Source organism: Brachypodium distachyon, chromosome 2, assembly GCF_000005505.3.
Source record: "Brachypodium distachyon strain Bd21 chromosome 2, Brachypodium_distachyon_v3.0, whole genome shotgun sequence".
Lineage (NCBI taxonomy): Eukaryota > Viridiplantae > Streptophyta > Magnoliopsida > Poales > Poaceae > Brachypodium > Brachypodium distachyon.
The window spans coordinates 24,748,077-24,771,837 of NC_016132.3; the positions used below are offsets into that span (position 1 = coordinate 24,748,077).

The 23,761-nt window shown below is 45.5% G+C and overlaps 2 protein-coding genes across 2 annotated transcripts; one reads left to right on the forward strand and one right to left on the reverse strand.

Annotated features, from left to right (window-relative positions):
- Positions 1–3,954: 3,954 nt before the first annotated feature.
- Positions 3,955–4,461, reverse strand: LOC104583169. The gene has a single exon (XM_010234935.1). It carries the CDS (start codon positions 4,459–4,461, stop codon positions 3,955–3,957), a length of 507 nt encoding a protein of 168 aa, XP_010233237.1.
- An 8,822-nt stretch (positions 4,462–13,283) lies between these two features.
- On the forward strand, positions 13,284–20,434 carry LOC100830204 (UPF0261 protein RA0729). Its single transcript, XM_003568472.2, has 9 exons — positions 13,284–13,506; positions 14,235–14,885; positions 15,109–15,315; positions 16,132–16,347; positions 16,430–16,652; positions 19,094–19,341; positions 19,424–19,602; positions 19,771–20,024; positions 20,125–20,434. Exons 1-9 carry the CDS (start codon positions 13,393–13,395, stop codon positions 20,274–20,276), a joined length of 2,244 nt encoding a protein of 747 aa, XP_003568520.1. The 5' UTR covers positions 13,284–13,392; the 3' UTR covers positions 20,277–20,434.
- Positions 20,435–23,761: the final 3,327 nt, after the last annotated feature.

Here is a 23,761-nt window from a genome sequence, read left to right on the forward strand (position 1 = left end):
CGGGCGGGGTGGGTGTGGGTCGTGTTAGGGTTTGCGCGGAGATGGTTCGATCGTGATCGGATGGCTATGCATGGCGGTGTGGGCTGGGTGTGTCCGTGTGGGTCGTGTCAGGGTTTGTGCGGAGATGGTTGTATCGACATTTGAAGGCTATGCGTGGCGGCGCATGGGGTGGGTATGGGTCGTGTTAGGGTTTAATTTGGGTGGGTTTCTATACATAGAAATCACGAGGCTCATCTAGATGGTTGTTGGATCGAGATCAGACGGCTATGTGTGGCGGGGCACGAGATGGGTGTTGGTCGTGTTAGGGTTTTGGCAGGTTTCTATATATAGCAATCATGATGCTCATCTAGATAGCCGTCGGATTAAGATTAGACGTCTATGCATGGCGGGGCACGGGGTGGGTGTGGGTTTTGTTGATCGAGATCTGACGGCTAGAAAGTCGTCTCTGTTAGATTTTTTTTTGGGTGGCTATGGTTAAAATAATCCATGGATTATTTGGGAATCTTATCCTAGTCCCTGTCGTCTTCCCAAACCATCCGATCAAGGGGGAAGTGGGGCCGGATTGGCATTTTTCTTCACCACGTCACAAAACTCGGGTTGACATTTCGTATTTGTCAGTCACAAGTCACATCCCACAATCTGCAAACAACAAGCAAGTAATTAAACTGCCATTTTCATAGCAAAGAATCGACCACACATCCAGCATTGCGATGAACGGAGAAAACAGAATGCCTCGGAAATAAAATCATCACACAAGATTGGCAAGACATGCATGAAGATGCTAGACGGATCAAACATTAATCTTGACCGTGGAATGGAGGCACAATTGCTTGCTTGCAATGCATAATTGAGGACACATCAGGAAAGATCCAAGATGAGATTTATTCTTGACTCCACAGACATCACACACACTGACACCACGGCCACGTACCCATCATGAACTGGCATCTCCGATCCCCACAGCTATTTGGCACCTTGAGTGGAGGCACCTCCTTATGCTGCTTCACTTGACACCACTACTCTGGACCACCGAAATCATCAAAGGTGCTAAACAAAGTCAACTTTGTAAGCGTAAGGTCAAATTCGAAAAGGTTTATTTCTGGTTCATATCTAGTTCTAGTGGGTTTAGGAGTTGATGTCTAGTCGTGTTCGGTCTGGCCTCCGGCCATGTATAAATATACGGGTACTTGTGCCCTGTAATCCTTAATCCCAGAAAATAGAAAAAAAAAAAACAGCAGGCACGATACGTGACTGTGGCCATCAATCGATCTTCGTGTGTGGCTTGGTGTGAGTACTACTGCTAGCTTAAACGATTTGCGAGTTTGCTATACGTGCGCGTCTTGCCGAAAAACAATCAGCTTGCTAATCGTTGTTGTTGCTTGCGTGAGAGAAGTTAGGCCTGAGTTTCAACATTTGGTATCAGAGTCAAGGTTAATCCGGCAAAACGGTCCCTAGTACACGGGAACTATGCCGACGGATGCAGGGACGTCGGAAGCCGCGACTGGAAGGAACTCAGCACCGGCGACGTTTTCGAGGCTCGATCGCAGCGACTATAGCATGTGGGCAATGAAGATGGAGGTGGCTATGGAATCTCAAGAGATCTGGGACGCAGTCGACCCCGGCGGCGACACGTACGCCAAAGGAGCGGCGAACTATCGCATTGATCGCCTGGCGTTGATGGCCATCCATGCGGCTGTGCCGAACGATGTGCTACAACACCTGAACGTGGTGACTGTGTGTGCCTTGATGTATGTCGATCAAAATCTCCCGTCCTTCCTCGGGTGGGATGCACCGCTGCAGGACGCTGGAGACGCTTCGTTTGTCGAGCTCGCCTTCAATGACGGTAAAAGCTTTAGACTGCCGGGCGATTCGGCGTGCTTCTGCGAAGTCTGTAGGTAGTTCTTTGCGCATCATGTACGCAAGAAAAGGTTGCATCCAAGTCGGCTCGACCATGAGCACCTCATCGGGTTCTTCTTCATCGGTTATGATTGCGGGGTCGTCTGGTGAGTCAGGGTCGAGAAGTTTTTGCTCACCGTCGATCGATATCGACTTCTTGGGATGCAAAGTATTCTTTTCTTTGATGGATCTCTGGTGGATGATCTCTAGGAATACTCCGGACGGGATTGGGGAACGAGTCGAGCCGATGTTGGCCAGACTGTCAGCCTCATCATTGTTGTTTCGGCCAATGTGACGCAACTCGTATCCCTCAAACTGGCCTTCCAGTATATTGTAAAGATCGCGATAGGCCATGATGGAGTCGGAGATGGCATCACATGACTTCATCGTTTGCTGTACGACGAGATAGGAGTCGCCGTATATCATGAGCCTCGTGGCCCCGTAGGTTTTGGCCATGCGCATGCCATGCAGGAGGGCCTCGTACTCGGCTTCATTGTTAGAAGGGATGTGAAAATGCATCTGAAGCACGTAGCGGAGTCTGTCACCTTTGGGTGAAATAAGCACGACACCTGCGCCGACATATTGGTGTCGCTTCGACCCGTCGAAGTACATCATTTATGAGCTTGACATGTCGGGCGGGCCCGGAGTCTGAACCTTGGTCCACTAGGCGATGAAGTCAGGGAGCACTTGCGATTTGATCGACTTCCGTCGCTCGTAAGTTATGTTGCGAGCCGAGAGCTCGATTCCCCACTCGGCGAATCGCCCAGTCGCTTCTGAGTTGTTCAGAATGTTGGCGAGAGGAGCCTCACTAACAACCACAACTGTGTGTTGTTGAAAGTAATGTCTTAGCTTGCATGCTGTTAGGAATACCCCATACGCAAGCTTTTGATAGTGGGGATAGCGCTGCTTTCTAGGCGAGAGGACCTCGCTGATGTAGTATATTGGGCGCTGAACACCGTGGGTCTTGCCATCTTCGGCTCGCTCAACTACGATCGCTGTGCTGACCACCTGGGTGGTGGGTGTGATGTACATTAGGAGCTGCTCATCTTCTTGTGGGGCGACGAGAATCGGCGATGTTGACAGCAGGCGCTTTAAGTCTCCGAAAGCAGCGCTGGCCTCTAGTGTCCACGCGAAGTCGTCCTTTTTCTTTTTCAGAAGATTGTAGAAGGGCAAAGCTTTTTCGCCTAGCCTACCAATGAATCGGCTCAGAGCCGCGACTCGACCTGTGAGCTGCTGAAGCTCATGAATTCTAGTCGGCTCCTTCATGGTTAGGATGGCTCTGATTTTTGTCGGGTTTGCCTCAATGCCAAGAGCCGACAGAAAGTATCCAAGGAGTTGCCCGGCGGGTACCCTGAAGGTGCACTTGGTGGGGTTCAACTTGATTTTGTACTTGTCAAGGTTGTCGAATGTCTCCCGTATGTCGTCGAGAAGCGTTGCTTCTTTCTTCGTTTTGACGATGATATCATCGATATAGACTTGGACGTTGTTTCCTAGTTGAGGCTCAAGGCATGCCTGCATGCAGCGCTGATAGGTGGCATCTGCGTTTTTGAGCCCGAAGGGCATTGTTGTGTAACAGAAAACTCCGTATGTAGTGACAAATGTTGTCTTCTCTTTGTCTTCGACCTTGAGTCGAATCTGGTTGTAACCTGAGTAGGTGTCCAAGAAGGACAGTCGTTCGCAGCCGGCGGTTGAGTCGACGATCTGGTCGATCCGCGGCCAAGGGAAGTGATCCTTTGGGCAGTGCTTATTAAGCGACGTAAAGTCGACGCACATACGCAGGACTGTGGTATTCTTCTTGGGAACAAGGATGGGGTTTGCTACCCAGGTCGCTTGTTTTATCTCCCTGATGAATTTAGCTTCGAGGAGTTGTTTAACATCTTCCCCGATGGCTTTGCGTTTTGGCTCCGAGAAACGCCGCATGGGTTGTCATACCGGCTTTGCGTTCTCGTCCACTTTAAATGCGTGCTCGGCAAGTTCACTGGGAATTCCTGGCATGTCAGCTGGCACCTAGGCAAAGATTTTCCAACGCTCACGGAGGAACTCGACGAGCGTGCTTTCCTATGCAGGAGGAAGGCTTGTTGATATGACAGCGGTTTTGCTGGGGTCAGTCGGATGGACCTGAACCTCCTTGGTGTCCGCTTTCTTGTTGAACTCGGACTGATAAGCCGGTTTCTTGGAGACTGGTGTTTGCTCGAATCCGGTTGAGGCTTTTAGCTGCTCGAATTCTTCATGCATACCAAAGGACTCAGAGATTTTATGAAACTCCTTGTCGCAGCTGTCTGAACGTGTGAAGTTTCCTGAAACGGTGATCACGCCGTTGGGCCCTGGCATTTTTAGCTTGAGATAAGCATAATGCGGTACCGCCATGAAGCGAGCCAGCGCGACTCGGCTCAGCACCACGTGGTATTGTGAAGGCCAGTCGACTACTTTGAAGTCGAGTCTTTCACGCCGAAAATTGCCGGATGAGCCGAATACCACGTCCAGGCTGATTCTTCCTAGCAGCGTGGCTGCTTTGCCCGGTATGATGCCGTGGAAGGTTGTGTCCGTTGCAGGAAGCTTTGTCATGGAACGGTTCATCCCCCGGAGGGTGTCAGCTAAATAAGGTTGAGACCGCTTCCGCCTTCGACAAATACTTTGTTCATCATGTACCCGCCGATCTGTGCCACGAGTACTAGAGCGGCATGTCCAGGCCGTGGGACTCTGGGAGGGTGATCTTCTCGAGGGAAACTGATTTCTGTTTCAGACCAATCAAGGTATTGTGGCATGGCTGGTGGCATGGCCACGGCCATATGTACTTGCCTGGTTATTAGTTTCTGGACCCGGTTCGTTGGCCTGCCCTTCTGAATCATGCAAACATGACTTGCTGGGGCAGGATATGACTTGACAGCAGCAGGTGTTTGCTCTGAAGAGTGGTTCGCTACCTCGACCAGTTTGGTTTGGAGCAAGCAAGCCGATGAGGCTCCGATGGCCAGAGTCGCCGGAAGCTGAGCCGGTGGTAGCATGGCGACTCCATTGCTAGGGTAATGGGGATAACTCATTTGTATGGCTGTTTGCTGTGCTCTGGCAAACTCGAGATGTAACTACTTAAAACGCCTGCACTCCCTCAGGGGATGGCTAGGATTGATGTTGCCCTGTTCGTCTTTGTAAACATGCAATGGGCAAGAAGCCGCCAACTGCTGAGAGAGTGTAAGCTGGCCTCCCTTGCGTCGCCACTGAGGTTCAGGCTCGCGAATTTCGCCACTACGGTCACCTTCCACTCGAGAGGTGGTTGCGACAAAATCAAGCGAGGTTGGTTCCTCGTATGTGTGACCCTTGCGCTTCCTCCGTCTCTCGAAGGGGCGATCTGCTCTACTGGCTAGGGATTGACCTCATTCGTTGCGAACTGAGTCCTTCCCATCAGCCCATCGGTTGGCGATTTCCATCAGAGAACTGATGGTGGAAGGTCGAACGCGACCCAATTCTTCTTTGAGCTCGACTCGACAAAGACCTCGTTTGAATGCGTCTATGGTGCTTTCATCTGAGATTTCTTTAGAGGCGTGCTTCGAGTTGGTCCATCGCTGGATATAGGAGCGGATAGACTCTCCCTCACGCTGAGCGCACGATTGAAGTTGTTCGAGAGATACTCGTCGCTTATACGTAGCTTTGAAATTGCGCGTAAAAGCTTGTACTAGCTCATCCCATGAAGTGAGCTCGCCATCGCGCAAGCTGTTCAACCAGGTGCGAGTCGAACCCCTGAGCTGGAGTTGAAGACACTACATTGTGGTGGTTCGAGTTCCACCCTGGCATCGAGTCCCGGTGAGGTAATCCTCCAACCTGGTTGTGGGCTCCTGCGTGCCATCATATTTGACCAGGTCAGCTGGCGGCTTGAAGTTTCTTGGCATCCCGGTTCGGCGAATCCGACAACTGAAACATGGTGCTCCACATGTTTCGTGGTCTGATTCAGGAGAGTCCTCCCTGTAGCCGGCTAGGCGGCTAACGACTCGACGAGGAAATTGACTCCTTCTGCGAGGGCTTCGCTCGTGCTTGTTTTGCCCCGAGTCGGGCAGTCGTCGACCATGCTGAGGCTCGCCATCCTCATGAGGCAGAGCGGTCGGGTTTTGCTTGATGCACGAAGCCCCCGCTTTAGCTAATTCTTTAAGGATTTGCTCGCGGACGCGCCAGCTTGGGTCATTGTCGCGCAGTGGGATTGATTGTAGATAAGTACTCGCTGCACGGAGTGCCTCTTCAATAATCCCAAGCGTCGCATCGTTGCGATTATCTGCTGGCAGGAAACTCGAGGAGAGATTGCGAACCGCGTGGGTTCTGTCTTTCTCGGGCAGTTTATAGAAACAGGACCCCCGATGGGCATTTCGAAGAGGGGGAGCGCTCCTGTCCGAAGTGTCGGATGATTTCGGCCGAGCCTTTACAGACGCTTGAAGTTCCTCTTCTATCTTCTTAAGTTTGTCGGCTTCATGATTCTTCTGCTTAACAAACTCATCTTTTTCTTTGACCAAGTTGAAGCGATTCCTGGCCAAGGAGTTCGCATAAAATTTCAACTCTACAGGAGTTGGGTCATTAATGAGGACTCCCGAGTCGAGGGCTGCTTGAACCCGCGACTTTTCAGCTGCTGAATGTCCACCTTGCGGGTTTACGATCGTATCCGCAGCCGGAGGAGTTGCGGTGACGGGATTTGTCATGAAGACTTGGGCGATGACGTGCTTGGGCGCAAGATCGCTGCTGCTATGGCAACTTTCTTGTTCCGAACAGTCGCCAGCGTCGCTTGGGACGAGGCTTTCTGCACAACAAGGCAGATTTGCTTCGACTCCAGAGGGAGTCCTGTGGGAGACTTTCTCTGCTTTGTCGAGTGGTTCCGCCGAATCTGTCGGCGGGATCTTTCCTGAAGGTGAAGGAGGGAGCGACTTCTCCATACTCGGAGCAGTCAGATCTGGCAGTCGAAGGATACCAGTTCGGTCGGCTCGAAGATGGAACTCCCCAAACACGAGATCCACGCCAACATTAAGCGCGTTGAATACCCTGTGGCTGGCTGGAGGTGAGCGGTAAAGTGGAAGGACCCGAAGGTCATCGACTCCGCCTGAGTCGATGACGGGTTTAAGGAATCTGCAACCGCCAAGGTCATGTTTCAAACACACGTCTTTCCCACAAACGGCGCTAATGATGAAGATGTTACTTCGACAATGTCCATGTTGATGAACTTGTATCTAGGAAATATTTCGAGTGTGTGTTGGCGAACTTGTCGGCTAACAAGGACACATGGGACACGATTTACCCAGGTTCAGGGCCCTCGATGAGGTAATACCCCTACGTCCTGCTTGTCTGATATGTATTGCTGAGTCGATTACAATGGGGTGCCGCAGAAGTTAGATGCACAGACTCGATGAGTGCTTCTTGGCGACTTCTATCTAAGTTGGGGGTGTCCTCTTGGCTCCCCCTCCTGGTCCTTTATATATGTAGGAACCCAGATCTAAGGTAGAGTCCAAGTTGGTTACAATGAAAAAATACACTCTAATCAATCTTGCTTATCTTGAACCGCAAGATTTGGTATATAGACTCATGGAGTCGTAGTAAGCTTCCTTGTGGGCCCCCAGCTAGGCTGTACCAGGTATACTCGAGTCGAGTATGTGGTTAGTCATAACCACGTCATTCGTCACGGTTGGCGCCACTGTTGTAATTCTCGACAACAATTAGAGTAAAGGGTGCCAATGCTCGATGGCACAAGTGCGAGTATAAAAGTAGGGCATGTATGACGGCCTTATAACGAAGGTCATCGTACACTTGGACAACTTGACACGTCGATATTTTTTGAATAGGTTCAGTTGACCCTGCGGGTACGACTTAATCCTATGTTAGGAAAGGATTCGAGGGTTAGTCTATGGTCCACCATGGATTAAAAGTTTCATCCTCACACCTTTCTTGCCACCTACTCTACCTCATTACACCCTTTGACCATGGCATCAAAGAATTGACTTGTTGACTTGTCTTCTTTGACCACGTAGGATTGAATACGTCACGTGGGCATTTTAATTCACGCTGAGAAATGTTGACTTAGTCGTCGTCACGTAAGATTTACGGCCCGGCCAATATAATTTTTTATTTTACTACAACACGTAGAAATCCAAACGTTCCAACCCCAACCGGTAGAAATCCGTCTGATACTTGTGCATACAATAAAATTGGTTCATTATCCTACCTACCGATTTGTTGATCTACACTGTACGTGATCTGTAGAAATCGATCGACCGAGACTCGATTTGTTGATTTATTGATCACCATTGTACCGTTTTACTTGAGAATGTGCACACAATATGTGATCTACACTGTACGGATGCATGGTGGTAGGGTCCTGATATGTTTCTTTGGACTCGGTTTAGTGGGACTAATCCGTTAGGTACTTCTCATGCTTGATGCGATGCCTACGTGGTGTGCCGATAAGAAGACGGGAAAGAGGCAAAGAGCTGCGTTGTCACGTCACTATTCTCTGATCTGCGACTAGCAGGTTTGAGCATATCAAGATCAAACCGATAAATGATGATCTTGATACACACTTGCATGCATGGATCACGAGTCGACCAACATGGGTGGCCGGACTTCTGGAGTTCCCAAAGGCCGGACTTCTGGAGTTCCCAAACGCCACATACTTCTGGAGTTCGGTAATAATCATCCAACTCTATCATCGCCTTCTTCTCTAGGACGGTTGTATGTTTCTCCGATCACTGTTGCCGGCGTTTTCTGATTCTAACCGGTGACTTTTCAGCTGCTACGTTAACAACGTTTTTCTGACTTCGACGTGGTTCGAAGGTTTATTGGCAGCAGCGAGCTTCGCTCACGGTGCATCGCTGGCGAGTGCAGGAAGAAGACAACCACATTTATCTACAAGAACTTGCGTGTATTTTTTACTTTAAAATATGGCTTTGTCTTTCTCGCCAAAAAAGAAATTAAAAGAAAATTTCAATAGGACGGACCCATGTCGACGGTTCCACACGTGTCCTCTCTGCACTAAATTATCTCATCAACTACGCGGCACACATGTTCCCCCTTCACTTTACTTCTCCTACGTGTCAATATGTGTAGTGGTAATTCTGTGATCGAAAACAATATTACTTGATTTTTTCTAGGAAAAGCAGTAGGCCAAAAGCCTCCATCAATATATTAATGAAAATATGTTTGTACAAAAATGGAAAAAAATGTTACTAGATGCTATCTAAATGACTCTATCCAGCCCCTCATTATCACATAGCGCTTTCTTTTAGCTCTATGAAGTACAAGGTTTAACTCATCTTTAAAAATCTTCCCGCATCTATATAAGTTTGGTATAATAGCTAGCTTGGAATATGCGGTCGAATCTTCCAAATGCTCCATGTTACCAATGTAGTGATTTCCATGTGAAAATGTACATTGAGTTCTCTCTTGACGACTTCAATGTTGCAGTGGATCGAAGGGTTAGGATCAAAATTAGGACACGGATATCTCCAGCATGAGAGAGCAAACGGGCATGCGAAGAACAGTGGTCTCTAGTCTCAATTTCCATGTTGGAGATGAAAATTCCTTTTGAGCAAAATTGCCATGGTATTACTTGATTTAATTTATTTGTTAATTTGCAGTAATGTACTCAAGCTATATCTGTTTTGCTGCGGACCTTCAATATAACGTGGGCCAAGCCATTCTGTTGCGGGCCGAAGAGATCTGGTTCAGGGCGATAGATGACTCCGTTGGATCTGGCCCGACTAGGTCGTATCAACATCTGGCTTCATAGAACGGCGGCATGGTTTCGCAATGGGCTCGCGCCTCGCGGCGCGCAGCGGGTAAGGACCTGGTTTGGAATAGGGCTAAGTAGGGTTCCTAGCCATCATAGGCCAATATGGTGGCGTTTCTGCATGGTGCTGTTGTGTTTCTTGGTGTTGGTTGAGGTCTTCATGCTCTTTGGCTGCCGCTTTCGGGTCGGGCACTCGTGGCTTCCATGGTTAGGTGTTTAGGATGTTTGCTCCAAGTGAAAACCTCAAGGGACCTTGGTCTTTGCTGATGATGGAGCCACTGGTTGCGTCGTTTTCCTTTTTGGATGCATCATCAAGGAGTTTTCCATCCCTTTACTATTATATATGTCTTGAGATCTCTGGGTGAAAACCTAAAATCTGTCTTTGGTCGAATTGGGCAACAACCTCCATGGTGGTGTCGCCACGGAGTCTATGACTATTAGTGGCACCTAGGGGTGTGCTTGGTTCTATGGGGGGCATATCGTCTTGATTTTCCTCGAGGTTAGGTGGTTTATCTTCTTGATTCTTGTTTCCCTTAGGTTGTCGGTTTGTGTCTGGTGGGATAGTGTGTTTAATTTATTTTCTCTTTGGTGTGGTCTTGACGTGGATGCCTTTCGTCTTCTCTGCCAGCACATAGGTGTCGTGTGACCTTTCCGTTTGGCCGATGGCACAAGTGGTGTGGGTATGATCTCGGTTGTGAGTCGCCCTTCGAGTTCATCGGCGGCAATTCGATGTGGCGCCATGAGCCTTTGACTATGTCGGCTACTTAAGTGTCGTGGTGCGACCTCGGCTACATGCTTCCCCTTCGACACTACTACGTCGATGACACAGTGTCATGGGTGGACTCAGCTGATCAACGCTTTTCGAATGCATCGTTGGTGCTCCTTGTTGTGCATGGTTTTCACTGGAGGCATCTTTCGAGAGCCTAGGTTTTTCTTTCTCGTGTTTATTTTGGCAAATGTTGATGTTGCACTTGTTTGTATCTCAATTTTTTTATTTAATTAAAATGGTGCAGGCTGGCTATGCCCGCCCTAGTTCCCCTTAAAATAAATAAATTACTCTGACCATGTTGTTAGTGTCAATATACAACATAGAAGCATATTACCGTTGTGCCTTTCTTGGATATAAATTTGTTCAATTCTGTATTTCCTTCTTTCTACTCTCCATTTGGTAATGTTGTGTTTCTCTGGTTCTATGTATTTTCTCTTCTTGCATTATGCATATTGGGGGTTCACGATTTGGTGTTTTCTTTTGGTTTTCTCTTCACCGCAATAAGTTTTTTATTTTTTGAGAGAGAAAAAAATAGGTCAAGAACTAAACAGGGGAAGGTGCAAGAGGAATTAAAGGAAACCATTGCAAGTGAGCATAAAGAAAAAGATGGTCCCTAGTTTCCAGCCGGAGATGATTGCAAAGAACACAATCATAAGATGGCAGATGGAACCTCTTTTTCTGAAGCAGTCCTCTGGTGTCTAGGCAATTAATCAACAAGAGCCATACGAAAAATGTATGCTTGAGCTAATAACAGGACTCCCGAAAGGAGGATGGCATCTCAAGATTACAAAACAAGGACAAACATACCTTTGAAGGATAAAATCAAGTTTCTGCGATATGTAGGACCATAAGTCTTGTTCTTGGAGAGAATATTTCAAGAAGATTCTGAAAATGCAGGAACTGCTCATGAGCCAGAGTGGACAGAGGTAAGTGGAACAAAGACGATCCAACATCATTTGCTTGAATCACCACCATGGAAGAGAGCTCTTTATCGATGGCAAATGAAAAGAGATGAGGCCATTTCTATGAGAGTATATCCTCTTGCTACTTATCATGCGAGAAAAGAATAGAAGATCCATTCTTGAAAGAACAAATAGCAAGGCCCTTGTAAACATCTAGTATCTGATACTATCGTTCCACCATAAGGAGATGGCCATTGGTGCCTCATCGGTGATAACGGGGAAGATAGAGGCTGAAACAAATATTGGAGGAAAGGCAATCTCATGGTGACTCCAACATTATGCATGGTTGTGCTTATGTGATTATAAATGAGACATAATCTTATTATTTTCGGTCGCCAAAGGACATTTAGAGCAATCCATTGCCGATAGTATACAAAACAGACTTACTATTAGTGCTTTTTCTATGTTTTAATTTTGTAGTGATTGAAGAAGAAAATATATATTCCTCACTTTGAAATACTAGTCTTTGCTATTAGTGTTTTCCATATTTTAGTTTAGTTAATTTTTTTGAAAGTGGGATATTGTAGTTTAGTTATTGATTGAGTAGGAAGATATATATTTCTCACTTTCAGACACTTTGTATGTTTGTAGACACAATGTCTTTAAACTATATTCAACATTTTTTTTTCAAACACAGTTGACATAATTTGTCTAATAATCTCATTTGTAGCATGATAAATAGATACAAAATGTGTATCATCATGGGTCATACTTAGTGTTTTAGCATATTCTTGGAAATAATGTGTAGGTGTGGTAGTGTGTTTGAATGTTCTTGTAGTGTAATTGTGTAAAGGAGAAATAGAAGATAGCCGCATGGTTCAAAGGTTATGCTAATTTTTGTTGTGGTTGGAGGATACCAATCCAATCTCTCTTCAAGGCCCAAGATCCTAAGATAGCCATGTCGAAGCAGAACCAAGCATAGGGCAAAGTTGGTAGAGCTACCTCTCTGCCCCCACCCCCCACCCAAAGTTCAGGGGGCCATGCCAGTGTGTATGATGGCATTATATTGTAGCTCTCAGGGCTCAGGGTAATAACTACAAATCACAACTGGCAGCCTCGCAAGCAAATGATGCCACCATGCCTAGGCCTATTATTTAGCTAAATCTCCGTCGTGAAAAAGGGCACGTTACTACAGAACAATTGCTTTTTTGCACCCCTTCGGTCCATTTCCCGTCGGAGATCGCTTGACCCCAAACACATGTGCAACTGCATAATTGCTGTCATCGAGGAAACGTACTTTAGAGACCTGCAAATCGATTTCGACACGGGTCTGTTCTCTTGCTTCTTTTTTCGAAAGATATTTCATTGTCCTATCATATTTTCCTTTCATTTAGCATAGTTGTCAGACAAAGCTAGAGATTTTGATTTTAAGATTTCTGATGGCATCCTCATGTTCAATTTGTAAAAGTTAGTCCTTTCGTGTTTTTTTGTTGCTAAATATTTGCTCATTAACTCTTGATAGGGTAAAAGAGAAGGTCAACAAGGATTGCGGCAAAAGGAATAATGAATCATAACAAAAAATCGAGTCAAGTATTGCCGTTAAGATGCTCTTGTTGTTTGTATATTCATCCTTGATAATTACTACTTCACATCATCTTATCAAACATTTAAGTCGCACGCACTTTTAAAGTTAAAAATTGGTAGATAGAGTTGTTAAATTTAAAAGATAAACAAACGTGTGGTACTTTTTAAAGTTTGGAGTACCGGGTACTGACTCTCTGTATTTTTTATGTTTGAATAAAGTTTCCCTGCTGTATCTTGCCCTTTGCGTTGAAGGTCGATTGCCTGATGATCATGATCTTATTTGCAGTGATAAAAAACGGAATCCGATGTCTGTTTTAAAATTTAAAATAACCCGATCCAAAATCAGGCACCGCCAGCTGATCCGATGCCAAAACCTGGCACCGGCACAGAAATCCACGTTACATCGTTGAAAGTCTTCCCAACGCAGGTACTCCTATTCCAAAGGAGCTCTTTTCGTCCCACCTAAACACCTACCCGATCTCTGCTCCCAGATGACGGAAATGGAGGTGCTCTGCATCGGGACGGCCGATACCAAACTGGAGGAGCTTCTCTACCTCGCCGCCCGCCTCCGCTCCACCCTCCCCGCCTGCGCCTCCATCCCCAAGGTATTACTACACTTTCCGCGTATATTCTTGTCCCCCCGATGCAAGTAGGTGGTAATGCGCAATTTCATTTCTACTCCTATGCTTTATACGAAGGTCGGTTCTGAATCCCAAAGGGTTAGGGGGACCGTTATTGATTGGGTTGATTCTGGCCCGCGTTACCTAGTTTAGAACAGTAGCCCAGTTTTGTGAGAGACAGAGTTCAGAGTTCCTTCTCTGCCTGTAGGTGACTAGGTGCTTAATCACATCGCACTTAAACGGGAGACCTCTATATTGTCACATGTTAAAGTAAACAAAGCTTCTAGATTTTGTACAAGTTTACAAGTCTAGAACGAAACCTTGTGATATGTATCATATATGTTCTGTCAGCTTAGCAATCGTGCTGTTTTTTTAGCCTGGAAATTCCTACAGGTTTCTCATTGAACAGATGGAAGTATATGCCATTGTCTAATGTTTCACCAAAGTAATTCTTTTGCCTAAAGCTTCGAGTACATGAGTCCTACATTCATTTGTAGTTGCCATATACAATACTCTTGGACAGTATACTGTCAGTTAAAGACAATCCTTTGCAAAGTATCAACAAGTGATACCAAACATGTATTACATTAGAGCAACCAAACTACTGACACATGCCACATCTTGATGTGTAGTGCATGCCCTTGGAGTTGTCCTTTAGATTTGTCTATTTCTTAATTAGCTCTTGCATAATTTGTGGTCTATTGAAATGGCAGGTTCAAGTAAGCATAGTGGATGTCTCCACGACTAAAACAATACCGACACAGGATACTAAAGACATTTCAGTTATTGCGAGAGACACAGTTCTCTCATGTTATCCAGATGCCAACCAACAAGATCTTCCAGATGACAGAGGTGAAGCAATTGCATATATGTCAAAGGCTCTTCAGAGTTTTCTGAAAAACAAATATAAGGGTGGTACCCTGGTGGGAGCTGTTGGCTTAGGAGGAAGTGGTGGAACTGCACTAATTGCTCCTGCTCTAAGATCCCTGCCTCTCGGAGTGCCTAAGCTTATTGTATCTACTGTTGCTAGTGGCCATACTGCACCATATGTTGGAACATCTGACTTGGTATTGTTTCCTTCAGTTGTTGACATATGTGGCATAAACAGTGTCAGCCGTGTTATATTGTCTAATGCTGCTTCAGCTGTTGCTGGAATGGTACATGGAATATTAATGGCTTCCAGTAAATCTGATGAAACAGACACAAAGCTGACTGTTGGTATTACAATGTTTGGTGTTACTACACCTTGTGCAAATGCTGTCAAAGATAGACTGAACAAAGAAGGGTATGAAACACTTGTATTCCATGCCACTGGTGTTGGAGGCAAAGCAATGGAAGAACTAGTTAGAAGTGGTTTCATACAGGTAATGCCTTCATGTGGTTCTGTACCCTTATTTCCTTGCCTTGCCTATTTTGGTGTAAGATCCTGTCCAGCCAGCATAAGACTGCATTTGGTTTTGTTCTTCTGGAGGTTATGTTTATCAGTTCATGAATATTTATGGTGTACTCATTATCAGATACCAACTCTACCTATGTTAATTTCTGTCTGTAGAGTATCTCATCTTACTTCCATTTGGTTGCATATAGGGTGTGTTAGACATAACAACAACAGAAGTTGCGGATTACATTGTTGGCGGTATCATGGCTTGTGATGAGACCAGGTTTGATGCAGCTATAGATAACAATATACCTCTCGTTGTCAGTGTCGGGGCCTTGGATATGGTCAACTTTGGAGCTCATGATACAATACCTCCTGCTTTCTCAGACAGAAAGATCCATGTGCATAATGAACAGGTTACACTTATGAATCTTTCACATTACATTGTTACCTAAAGTTATTATATGGTTTTTGCCAAACTTCCTTTTTGATGTATATGTATCCACTATGAAAATTGAAATGGCTGCTTTGCGCTAGCACAATATTCTGTTATCAGACTAATACGCTAGGATATTATTACAGATTACGCTATTGAGGTACTAAGATAATCTTAAGCATCATGTGATGTGTGATGAAACTTTATTCATGCTAGAAGAGTAAAACTTGGGGATAGATCTATTTTTTTCGAGAAATCGCAAAGCTTGCGCCCCAATGCATTGATAGAAAGAACATAGTTACAAGCCCAAGACAAGGCTGAAACAACCAAGAATTCAAGACAAGAGCACGACCAATGGTCGTCGGACAAACATTACAACTGACACAACTTGGGGATAGATCTATAGAGATACGTAGGATAAGAGTCCCTGTATAAGAATCTAGTGCTATAAAATCATCACATCTAATCTCTCATGCTTGCATCTTATTGCGATTACTTGATTGCCTACTTCGAGATATTTATTCCCCCTTGTAATCCTCTAAAGCAAGTATGACTCCTTGTCCTATTAAGGTTTCTCCAGAAACTTTGGTATTGGTGCCATGCTTGCGTCCTGGTAAGTTTAGGATTAGATTCGTCATATTCAACATTAATCTTATCTGTCTGTTGAGCAAATCCATCATTGACATGCAAGCTGTGATTGCTACCATAGGAGTATGCACTTTCTGTTCCATTATTTATGAGGACTTCACATTTCTTATTTTTCTTGCCTGAGTAAAAGACCATGTAATTCTTTCAGATTTCATTGATGCGTACTACTGTAGAAGAGAATAAGAAATGTGCTCAGTTTATTGCTGAAAAGCTGAACAAATCTTCATCAAGAGTTACTGTTTGCCTGCCACAGAAGGGTGTCTCTGCAATAGATGCACCCGGAATGCCATTTTTTGATCCTGAGGCCACATCTGCACTCCTGGATGAGTTAAACACTCGTATAGTCAAAACTGACAATAGACAGGTTTCTTCATGATACCTAATTTTCAATGCATTGTATCAGTAGAGACTATAAAGATAAACTAAGCTGGTTGGCTTATTGACAGCTGAAGCTGCTTCCTTATCACATAAACGATCCTGAATTTGCCAACGCCTTGGTGGATGCATTCCTGAGTATGGATATAAAGGCCTCTATTGCTTTAACTCAGAAAAGTAACTTGATCCTACCTAAGCAAGATGCAAATAAACAAGGATCTAGTTCAGAACAGAGGGCTTCCGATAATTCTATCATATGGAGTCCTCCTATGGATTTTCCTGATGCAAAACCAGGTTAGTGGTGATTCTATTTGCATCTCATTGGCCCCAAATTTTTTATGCCCGCACGGACAGGGTATTGGCTGAAACACTTGTTTTATCTTCTCAACAAAGAGTTCTGATGGTCCAAAAGGTCAAAAAAAGGTAGCTGTGAGTTGCTACATTTTTGGGTCGTGCTTCAAAAAATAGTCGGTTTCAACAGTTGACGTTGTCCTCCTTTCTCTATTCTCTAATATCATTACATTTTGGTGGGCTTGTTTCTTTACTCTTATAAAGATGTGAATCTGTGGGGGCGTTTCGTCCACCGTCTTCTGACTTTCTTGATATCTGCCAAAACTTTTCAAAGCATAGCAACAACAACTTAACGTGTTAAATAATCTAATTTTTTTATCCGTAGCAAAGCAGAGTGGTTAGCTAGTTAGGGATGGACATAGCTCAGGCAGCGGTCGAAGGACGCGGCAAACAACAATGGTCTTAGGCACAGTTCTGACCTGAAAACGGAACGCCAATGGAACATTAGCATGTAAGGATTTATGTTGATTTGGAAATCTCCCGAAGAGATAGATTTGGTAAGTGATCGAACTGTCAAGGGATAAGTTCTTCCAATCAGTTATGTTTAGATACAATTGTTTGGAAATCTGTATTCAAATAGATTCCACTGTTTTTCAAAGGAATCAAGCAACAATGTTCCTTTCCCATGAAACACCTGGTTTTAGAGCCTCCTCATAAGTGGGGAGAAGCTCAGCATACACAGGGATGAGCTTGGGTTACCTACCTATCCTTTGTGATCTTGACTAGAAACATGTTTCTCCAGTGCAATATCAGAACTCTTCAGTCTTTCCTCACATGTTTCTAGTGAATTAGGATTAATTTAAGTTGTTATTAAGTGCAGTAAGTTTTACTCTATTGACAGTACAAAGGATGTTATACATACATCCAAAAGGTTAGGTAATGACAAGGGTGGGTTTGAAACAGCTTATGGCCTGGATTATAGATTCAAATAAGCCATAATATGGTTAAAAAAGGCGAAGCTTAAAAATAGCCTACTCATTTTCCTATCAGTAGCAGGTAGCGAGCTTCTGCAGTCCCCTTCCCCTCCCGGCCTCCCCCACTCACAGTACCTCTAGATTTGAGGTAAAGTACAAGAAATCTGCCATAAGCTATATAAAACCAAACTCCTTCAGTTTTTCTCTCCCTCTCAACCACCCTCCCCTTCCCACAAGCTATTTCTTTTTGAAAAGGAGAGAGATCCCTCGGCTTCTGCATCAAGCGGTGCAACTCAAGCACCATAAATCTATTAATAGCATGCCACCCAAACTGGTTGAACAGATCCCGAGCTACCATCCAATCGGCTGGACCCAGTAGCCAAAGAATCCTGCACCTCTGCTTGCTGAAGTGGGCAGCAAGTACAGATCTAGTGATTAGCAAGATGAATAGTCTACAAAGTTTTTGAAACTTTCCGCAAAAACAATAACATTTCGACAGTGCCATATAGAACAACTACAACACATGTACCCACTGAAATAAGTGCCCTTAAATATTTATGTAGCCCCACCACCAGCTTGTAAACAAGCACTCGGAAAAAAAGCTGATGAAGGACTCGTCCTTTGTACAGAAGGCGCACGGCTTACTGCTCTTGCCACTGACGTTTGGCTAAGTTTTCCTTTGTAGAATCCCCCGCCTTCTGCAAAGGTACCACACAAAAATCTTATCTTTAAGGATATTTTAAGTTTCCAGATTTTTGTATGGCAGATTGACAACCCGCACCAATGCTGTGTACATCAAGCTAATCGAAAAAAATACCATATGTGTGCAAATTCCATCGGAACACATCTGCTCTTCGATTCAATCAAATTTTGCCATGCCACAAGTTTAGTCCAGTCAGGGGCTCAGGGCCCTCCGGAACTCAATGTTCGCGGGAATAGTCCCCACTACATTGGCAACCTTTGCATCTCGATTCCTTGCGACATTATGCAAAATGGGGTATTGGCCTTGAGTGGCGTGCCCACAATCCAAATGTCCTCCCAAAAACGCGTCTGAGATCCGTCATTCACCTAAAATGTATCAAAACAAAGGAAGGTGCTTTTCACCTTCATAAAACGGGGAGTCCCTTGGTTTACTCTCAACCTGGAGAGTGACTTCCAGTACAAGTATTTGTTCTTCAATAAATCCTGCCAAACTCCTTCCTCATTAAAAAGCTTAAACAATCATTTGCTGTATGAAGGCAGACTATAAAAGCTAAGAAAGCTGGTGTTGGATTCAGGCATATTGACCATTTTGCACCTTTCAGTCTTGTTTGATTCCAATCATGACAACAGATAATCCATAGCTCCTTGGGTTCCATAAATCTAATCATTTTACTTTTTAGTTTATCTTCATCTGTTTTGGGACTTGAGATGTACTGACACAATTGTGCACCCTAATGGTTCTTATGGCCTGCTCTTCTATGTTGACAGAAACTTTGCAAAAGACAAATTCGATACTATATAAGTTAAAGCAACAAATTTGTGAGGGTACTCCTGTTATTGGAGCTGGTGCTGGCACAGGCATATCTGCAAAGTTTGAAGAGGTAGGTGGGGTTGATCTGATTGTGCTATACAATTCTGGGAGGTTTCGAATGGCTGGAAGGGGCTCATTAGCAGGCCTCCTACCATTTGCTGATGCAAATGCCATTGTACTTGAGATGGCCAATGAAGTGTTGCCTGTGAGTTTTCTTGAAACCGATTTCAGTATTTTTCCTGACAGCTGACTGAATAAAGCTGTAAGTTAATGGCATGGTAATTTAGGTTGTTAAAGAAGTTCCTGTTCTTGCTGGGGTTTGCGCGACTGATCCATTTCGTAGAATGGATTACTTTCTTAAACAGCTAGAAGCCATTGGATTTTGTGGTGTCCAAAATTTCCCTACAGTTGGTCTGTACGATGGGAATTTCCGACAGAACTTGGAAGACACTGGAATGGGCTACAGGTATAATTCATAACATGCTTATTTTGGAAAATCATCATATAATGGAATGAACATCAGAATAACACGGTAGTTGTTTTAATGACTTCATTTGGGTTAGCTTTGATTCTTATCCTTTGGGTAAGATTAGCATGTTAAATTTTTTGTTAACTTGATGTTGTCCTTTGGCAGCATGGAAGTGGACATGATCTCAAGAGCTCGCAACATGGGTTTCCTCACAACTCCGTATGCTTTCAATCCAGCAGAAGGTGCTGCGATGGCTAAGGCCGGAGCTCATATCATAGTGGCACATATGGGTCTAACAACAGCTGGATCAATCGGTGCAAAGACAGCTGCTACTTTAGATGACAGTGTTCTCCGTGTTCAAGCCATCGCCGATGCTGCAATTGGTCTCAATCCTGACATTATTATTCTCTGCCATGGAGGTATTTAATTCTAAATTCTACATGTCTCTAGTAACAGATGGTGTCTTAATACTCTATTTCATAATGCAAATCATGTAATGATTATGCACAATTCCATCAGGTCCCATATCAGGGCCGCGAGAGGCGGAATTTATCCTCAAGAACACAAAGCGGGTCCATGGATTCTACGGTGCGTCAAGCATGGAAAGATTGCCAGTTGAGGAAGCCATCACAAACACCATGAGGAAGTACAAATGCATTTCTCTAAAATGAGGATGGTAGCTTAGAAGTGTGCAGATGAAGCCCAGTTTGTTGTCACATATATGTAAATTGTTACCAGATGTACCTTCTGCGTTTAAACAATAATGAAAGATACCGACAAAACCATTATATGTGATATAATATATCGTCTTTTAGAAAGCAATTCGATTTGTTTCCGTGTCGGACACAGTACAAACTTGTGCGAGACGCACACGAGCGGTGTACGATTTGTGTTGGTATGGATGCATATGGGTCCAACTCATTTTCTTGTCGCAGAACGACTCATGTGTATCGCCTATAATTATCTATACCCCATGAAACCGTAGGGGACTACTCCAAAGATTGAATCCCCGAGGGCTTTGATTGGGCCTAAGCTTGTGGTATGGAATAATTTGATAAGTCTTGTCGTCCACTTGCCCATGTCAATCTGAACCACCCAGTGGATGTGTCGATGCCCTAAGAGTGATTGCTGGAGTGGTAGGTAGTGTTCATCGTCCGTCTCTCTTGCATGTAGTAATCTTCATCAAATCCCCACCAGCACTCCAAGGCAGTGTGACTTTTCTTGAACAAGATATGGCAGGTGGGACGGGGTTCATTGCACATTGTTCCCACATTTGTTTGATGTAGCCGCGCCCTTGTTCTGGTTGTTGGTGTGGTCGCAGCGGTTATTACCGCGACACGTCCGCGTGGAGCCTCCATGGCATCGCTGGAAGAAGTCTCCACGTCTTTGCACGCGAGGAATTGGCAGATGATTGACAACCAACAACCATGGCCGGAGCCTTGCAGCGGATCTTGGCGGGTGTCGAAGTTGGACATCTATGCATAGAGATCGCCTAGTGAGATGGGCTTTGTCCTGGCATCAATGGTGGACATGTACTAGGTTACACTAGTTGGGGTCGAGACTCCCTAGTGTGTATGACACCATCTCATCCTGCTCAAGCATTCTTCTACCAGCAGCTAACTCGTGGCCAAGAATATTCATCTTAGATAAGTAAATTGCTGCCGTCATGATGCCCTTCATGAGCATTGGAAAGCTGGATTCTTAGACTGTTTATTCGAGATCAAGATTGAGAAAACATTGCCTCCACTGCTCCGGAAAAGGTTAGCAGCGGCGGTCCGGATTACACACCGGTGGCAGTAACCCGGACCGCCACTAAGCCTGCGCCACTGGTGCTAACGATCACCGCCACCGGTGCTAGCCAGCACCCGTGGCGGTTTGCACAACCACCGCTGTTAATCCGTAGGGGAGTTTGGGAAGTGCACCGGTGGGTAAGCACCGCCACTGTAACCGCCACTGGTACATTACAGTGGTGGTGCTTACCCACCGCCACTGGTGGTATACCAGTGGCCGTTATGTCTCACCGTCACTAGTATGCTTTCGTAGCACCAGTGGCGGTGAACATGAACATCCACTGTTCTTTTCGGTTTTTAATTCTTTTTTATATTAGAACATTCCTGTAACAGCAATATATCACAGCACAGCAGTAGATAACAGCAATATATACGAGAAAATCATGCATCCATGAAGATAACATCTTATTACATCCATGATAGATATTCAATATTTAACATTGTACATCAAGTTTCAATACATCGGCACAACCCCGCCTGCATAAAAATCACCGTTTTCCTTCAGGACCTCTTTGTTGAGAATGGTGGCTATCTCCCTCTGAATATCGAACACAAGAACAACTGGGTTGTGTCCATATTCTGATTCCGTCTTGAAGTAATCCGCCATCTGCTGGTAGGTCGTCTTCGTCTTGGGCTTGAAAGAGGTGACCCAATTGCGGATGATGTACGTGCAGTAGTATCCACAGAAGACCGTCCCTTGCGGCTATTGTATGCATGCGAAGTTTTTGTGATAGGTCATTTTCTTCCTGCCGTAGCTTGGCACCTCATAGTCATTCACCGCCTTTATCCATGCCTCTTCGAAGAGTGTTCTGACGGCTTTGAAGTCGCGCGACTCATAGCCTTTCTTCCGTCGGAGTGGATCAAGATACGTCATCGACGCTTCTTCGAAAGAGAAGGCCACCACCACCCAATGTTCGCTATTTACAAAAAGAACACACATTTATAACCGAAAAGAGAACAACTTAGTGGAACGAGAAAGAAAGCAAAGGTCGTGAGAACAACTTACTCTAAATGGTAGAGTGTAAGAACATAACGGCGTTGCTTGTGCATTGCGAAGAACTTAGCCAGGTATGAAGTTGCCTTCTCTCTCGAACCCCGTTTCCATTCTTCTAGACCGATGGTTGCTTTGCTGAACAGGAGAAGATCGGCGATGGCAACGTGTGGTTCTTTCAGGCGGAAGGACTCCTTGTGAAGTATACACACCAGAGTCTTAACATGTTGTTGTCTAAGCACTTCTGGTTAAAGACGTGAAACAAGTCAAGGAAGTCCACGCCGAAGGTAAAATCCTTTGTCTGCAGGTCTCCCGTTTTGGCATCGTAGAAGCCATAATGCTCTGACACTTCTACATTCATCTGTTGGCCATGTTGTGCAGAATTAGCTGATGCTGCCATGTAGTAGCCATGTAGCTCTTGCATCTCTCGCGGCAAGCTCCTTAGGTCCTTAAGGCTGACCATCGGTTGTCCAGGCTAGAACATCAGCACTTTTTCGAATTCCCTGGCCACGAAGTAGGCTCCGCCGACTAAATCACCAGCTAGAGGGGGGGGGGGGGCTTCATATTCAAAATATCTGGCCGATGTTCCCAATTCCCTTCGATTATTGGCGAATTGCTGGGTTGCTTGCTCGTTGAGTCCAACTCTTTACTCTTCGAGTCACTAGATCTCTTGCTGATTTTGGACCCCCTCTTATTGGTGCGCCGGCGTTTCAAAAACTCAGCCTCCTCTTGATCCTTTAAGGTCTGGGAGACCTGCTTGCCAGACGCGTACTCCAGCACGCCCGCCACAGATTTCCGTGGCACGGGTGCAGGTCGTGGTGGTTGTGAGGGTTGGCTGTCTTTACGATGGGGCGGCGACGGATTAGGCGGCGGCACATGAGCCGGTGCAGCGTCATCATCGCTGCAGTCTTGCGCTGGTTCAAATCGAAGCCTCCTTGCCCCAATGTTGGTGAATCCGGACGTGCCGGCTTATTTGGGGATGGGCCAAGGGGCGATGGAGAGGGAAGTCGTCGAGCGGAAGCCGGTGGAGACGCTCCGGGACACGACGGAGAGGGAGAAGGTTGGGTAGAGAGGGCAACCAACCTCCTGGGCCACTAGATGTATGTGCCCCGGCATTGCCCTAGAGTCACTGATTCCTCCTCTGGAGGATAAGGGACCGGCGTCTTGTCAAATTCTGGGAGCACGGAGTCCACCTGCACCCTGACATGATCCGGGGCCATGGGCGTGTTGTGCACGACCGGCATTCTTGGCATCAGCAGACCACGCGCGCCTAACGGATTCCCGGTGGATGGCATCAATATCCGGCACTTAATACTCTTCTGTGCGTGACAAACAAATTAACATGCGTACGTTAGTGTTATGGTGTGAAGAATGA

Coding starts and splice junctions, on each gene's coding strand:
- LOC104583169 (XM_010234935.1), bottom strand. CDS start 4,461: ATGACAAAGCTTCCTGCAACGGACACAACCTTCCACGGCATCATACCG.
- LOC100830204 (XM_003568472.2), top strand. CDS start 13,393: ATGACGGAAATGGAGGTGCTCTGCATCGGGACGGCCGATACCAAACTG. Junction 14,886..15,108: donor TTAGAAGTGGTTTCATACAG/GTAATGCCTTCA, acceptor GGTTGCATATAG/GGTGTGTTAGACATAACAAC. Junction 16,348..16,429: donor TCAAAACTGACAATAGACAG/GTTTCTTCATGA, acceptor GCTTATTGACAG/CTGAAGCTGCTTCCTTATCA.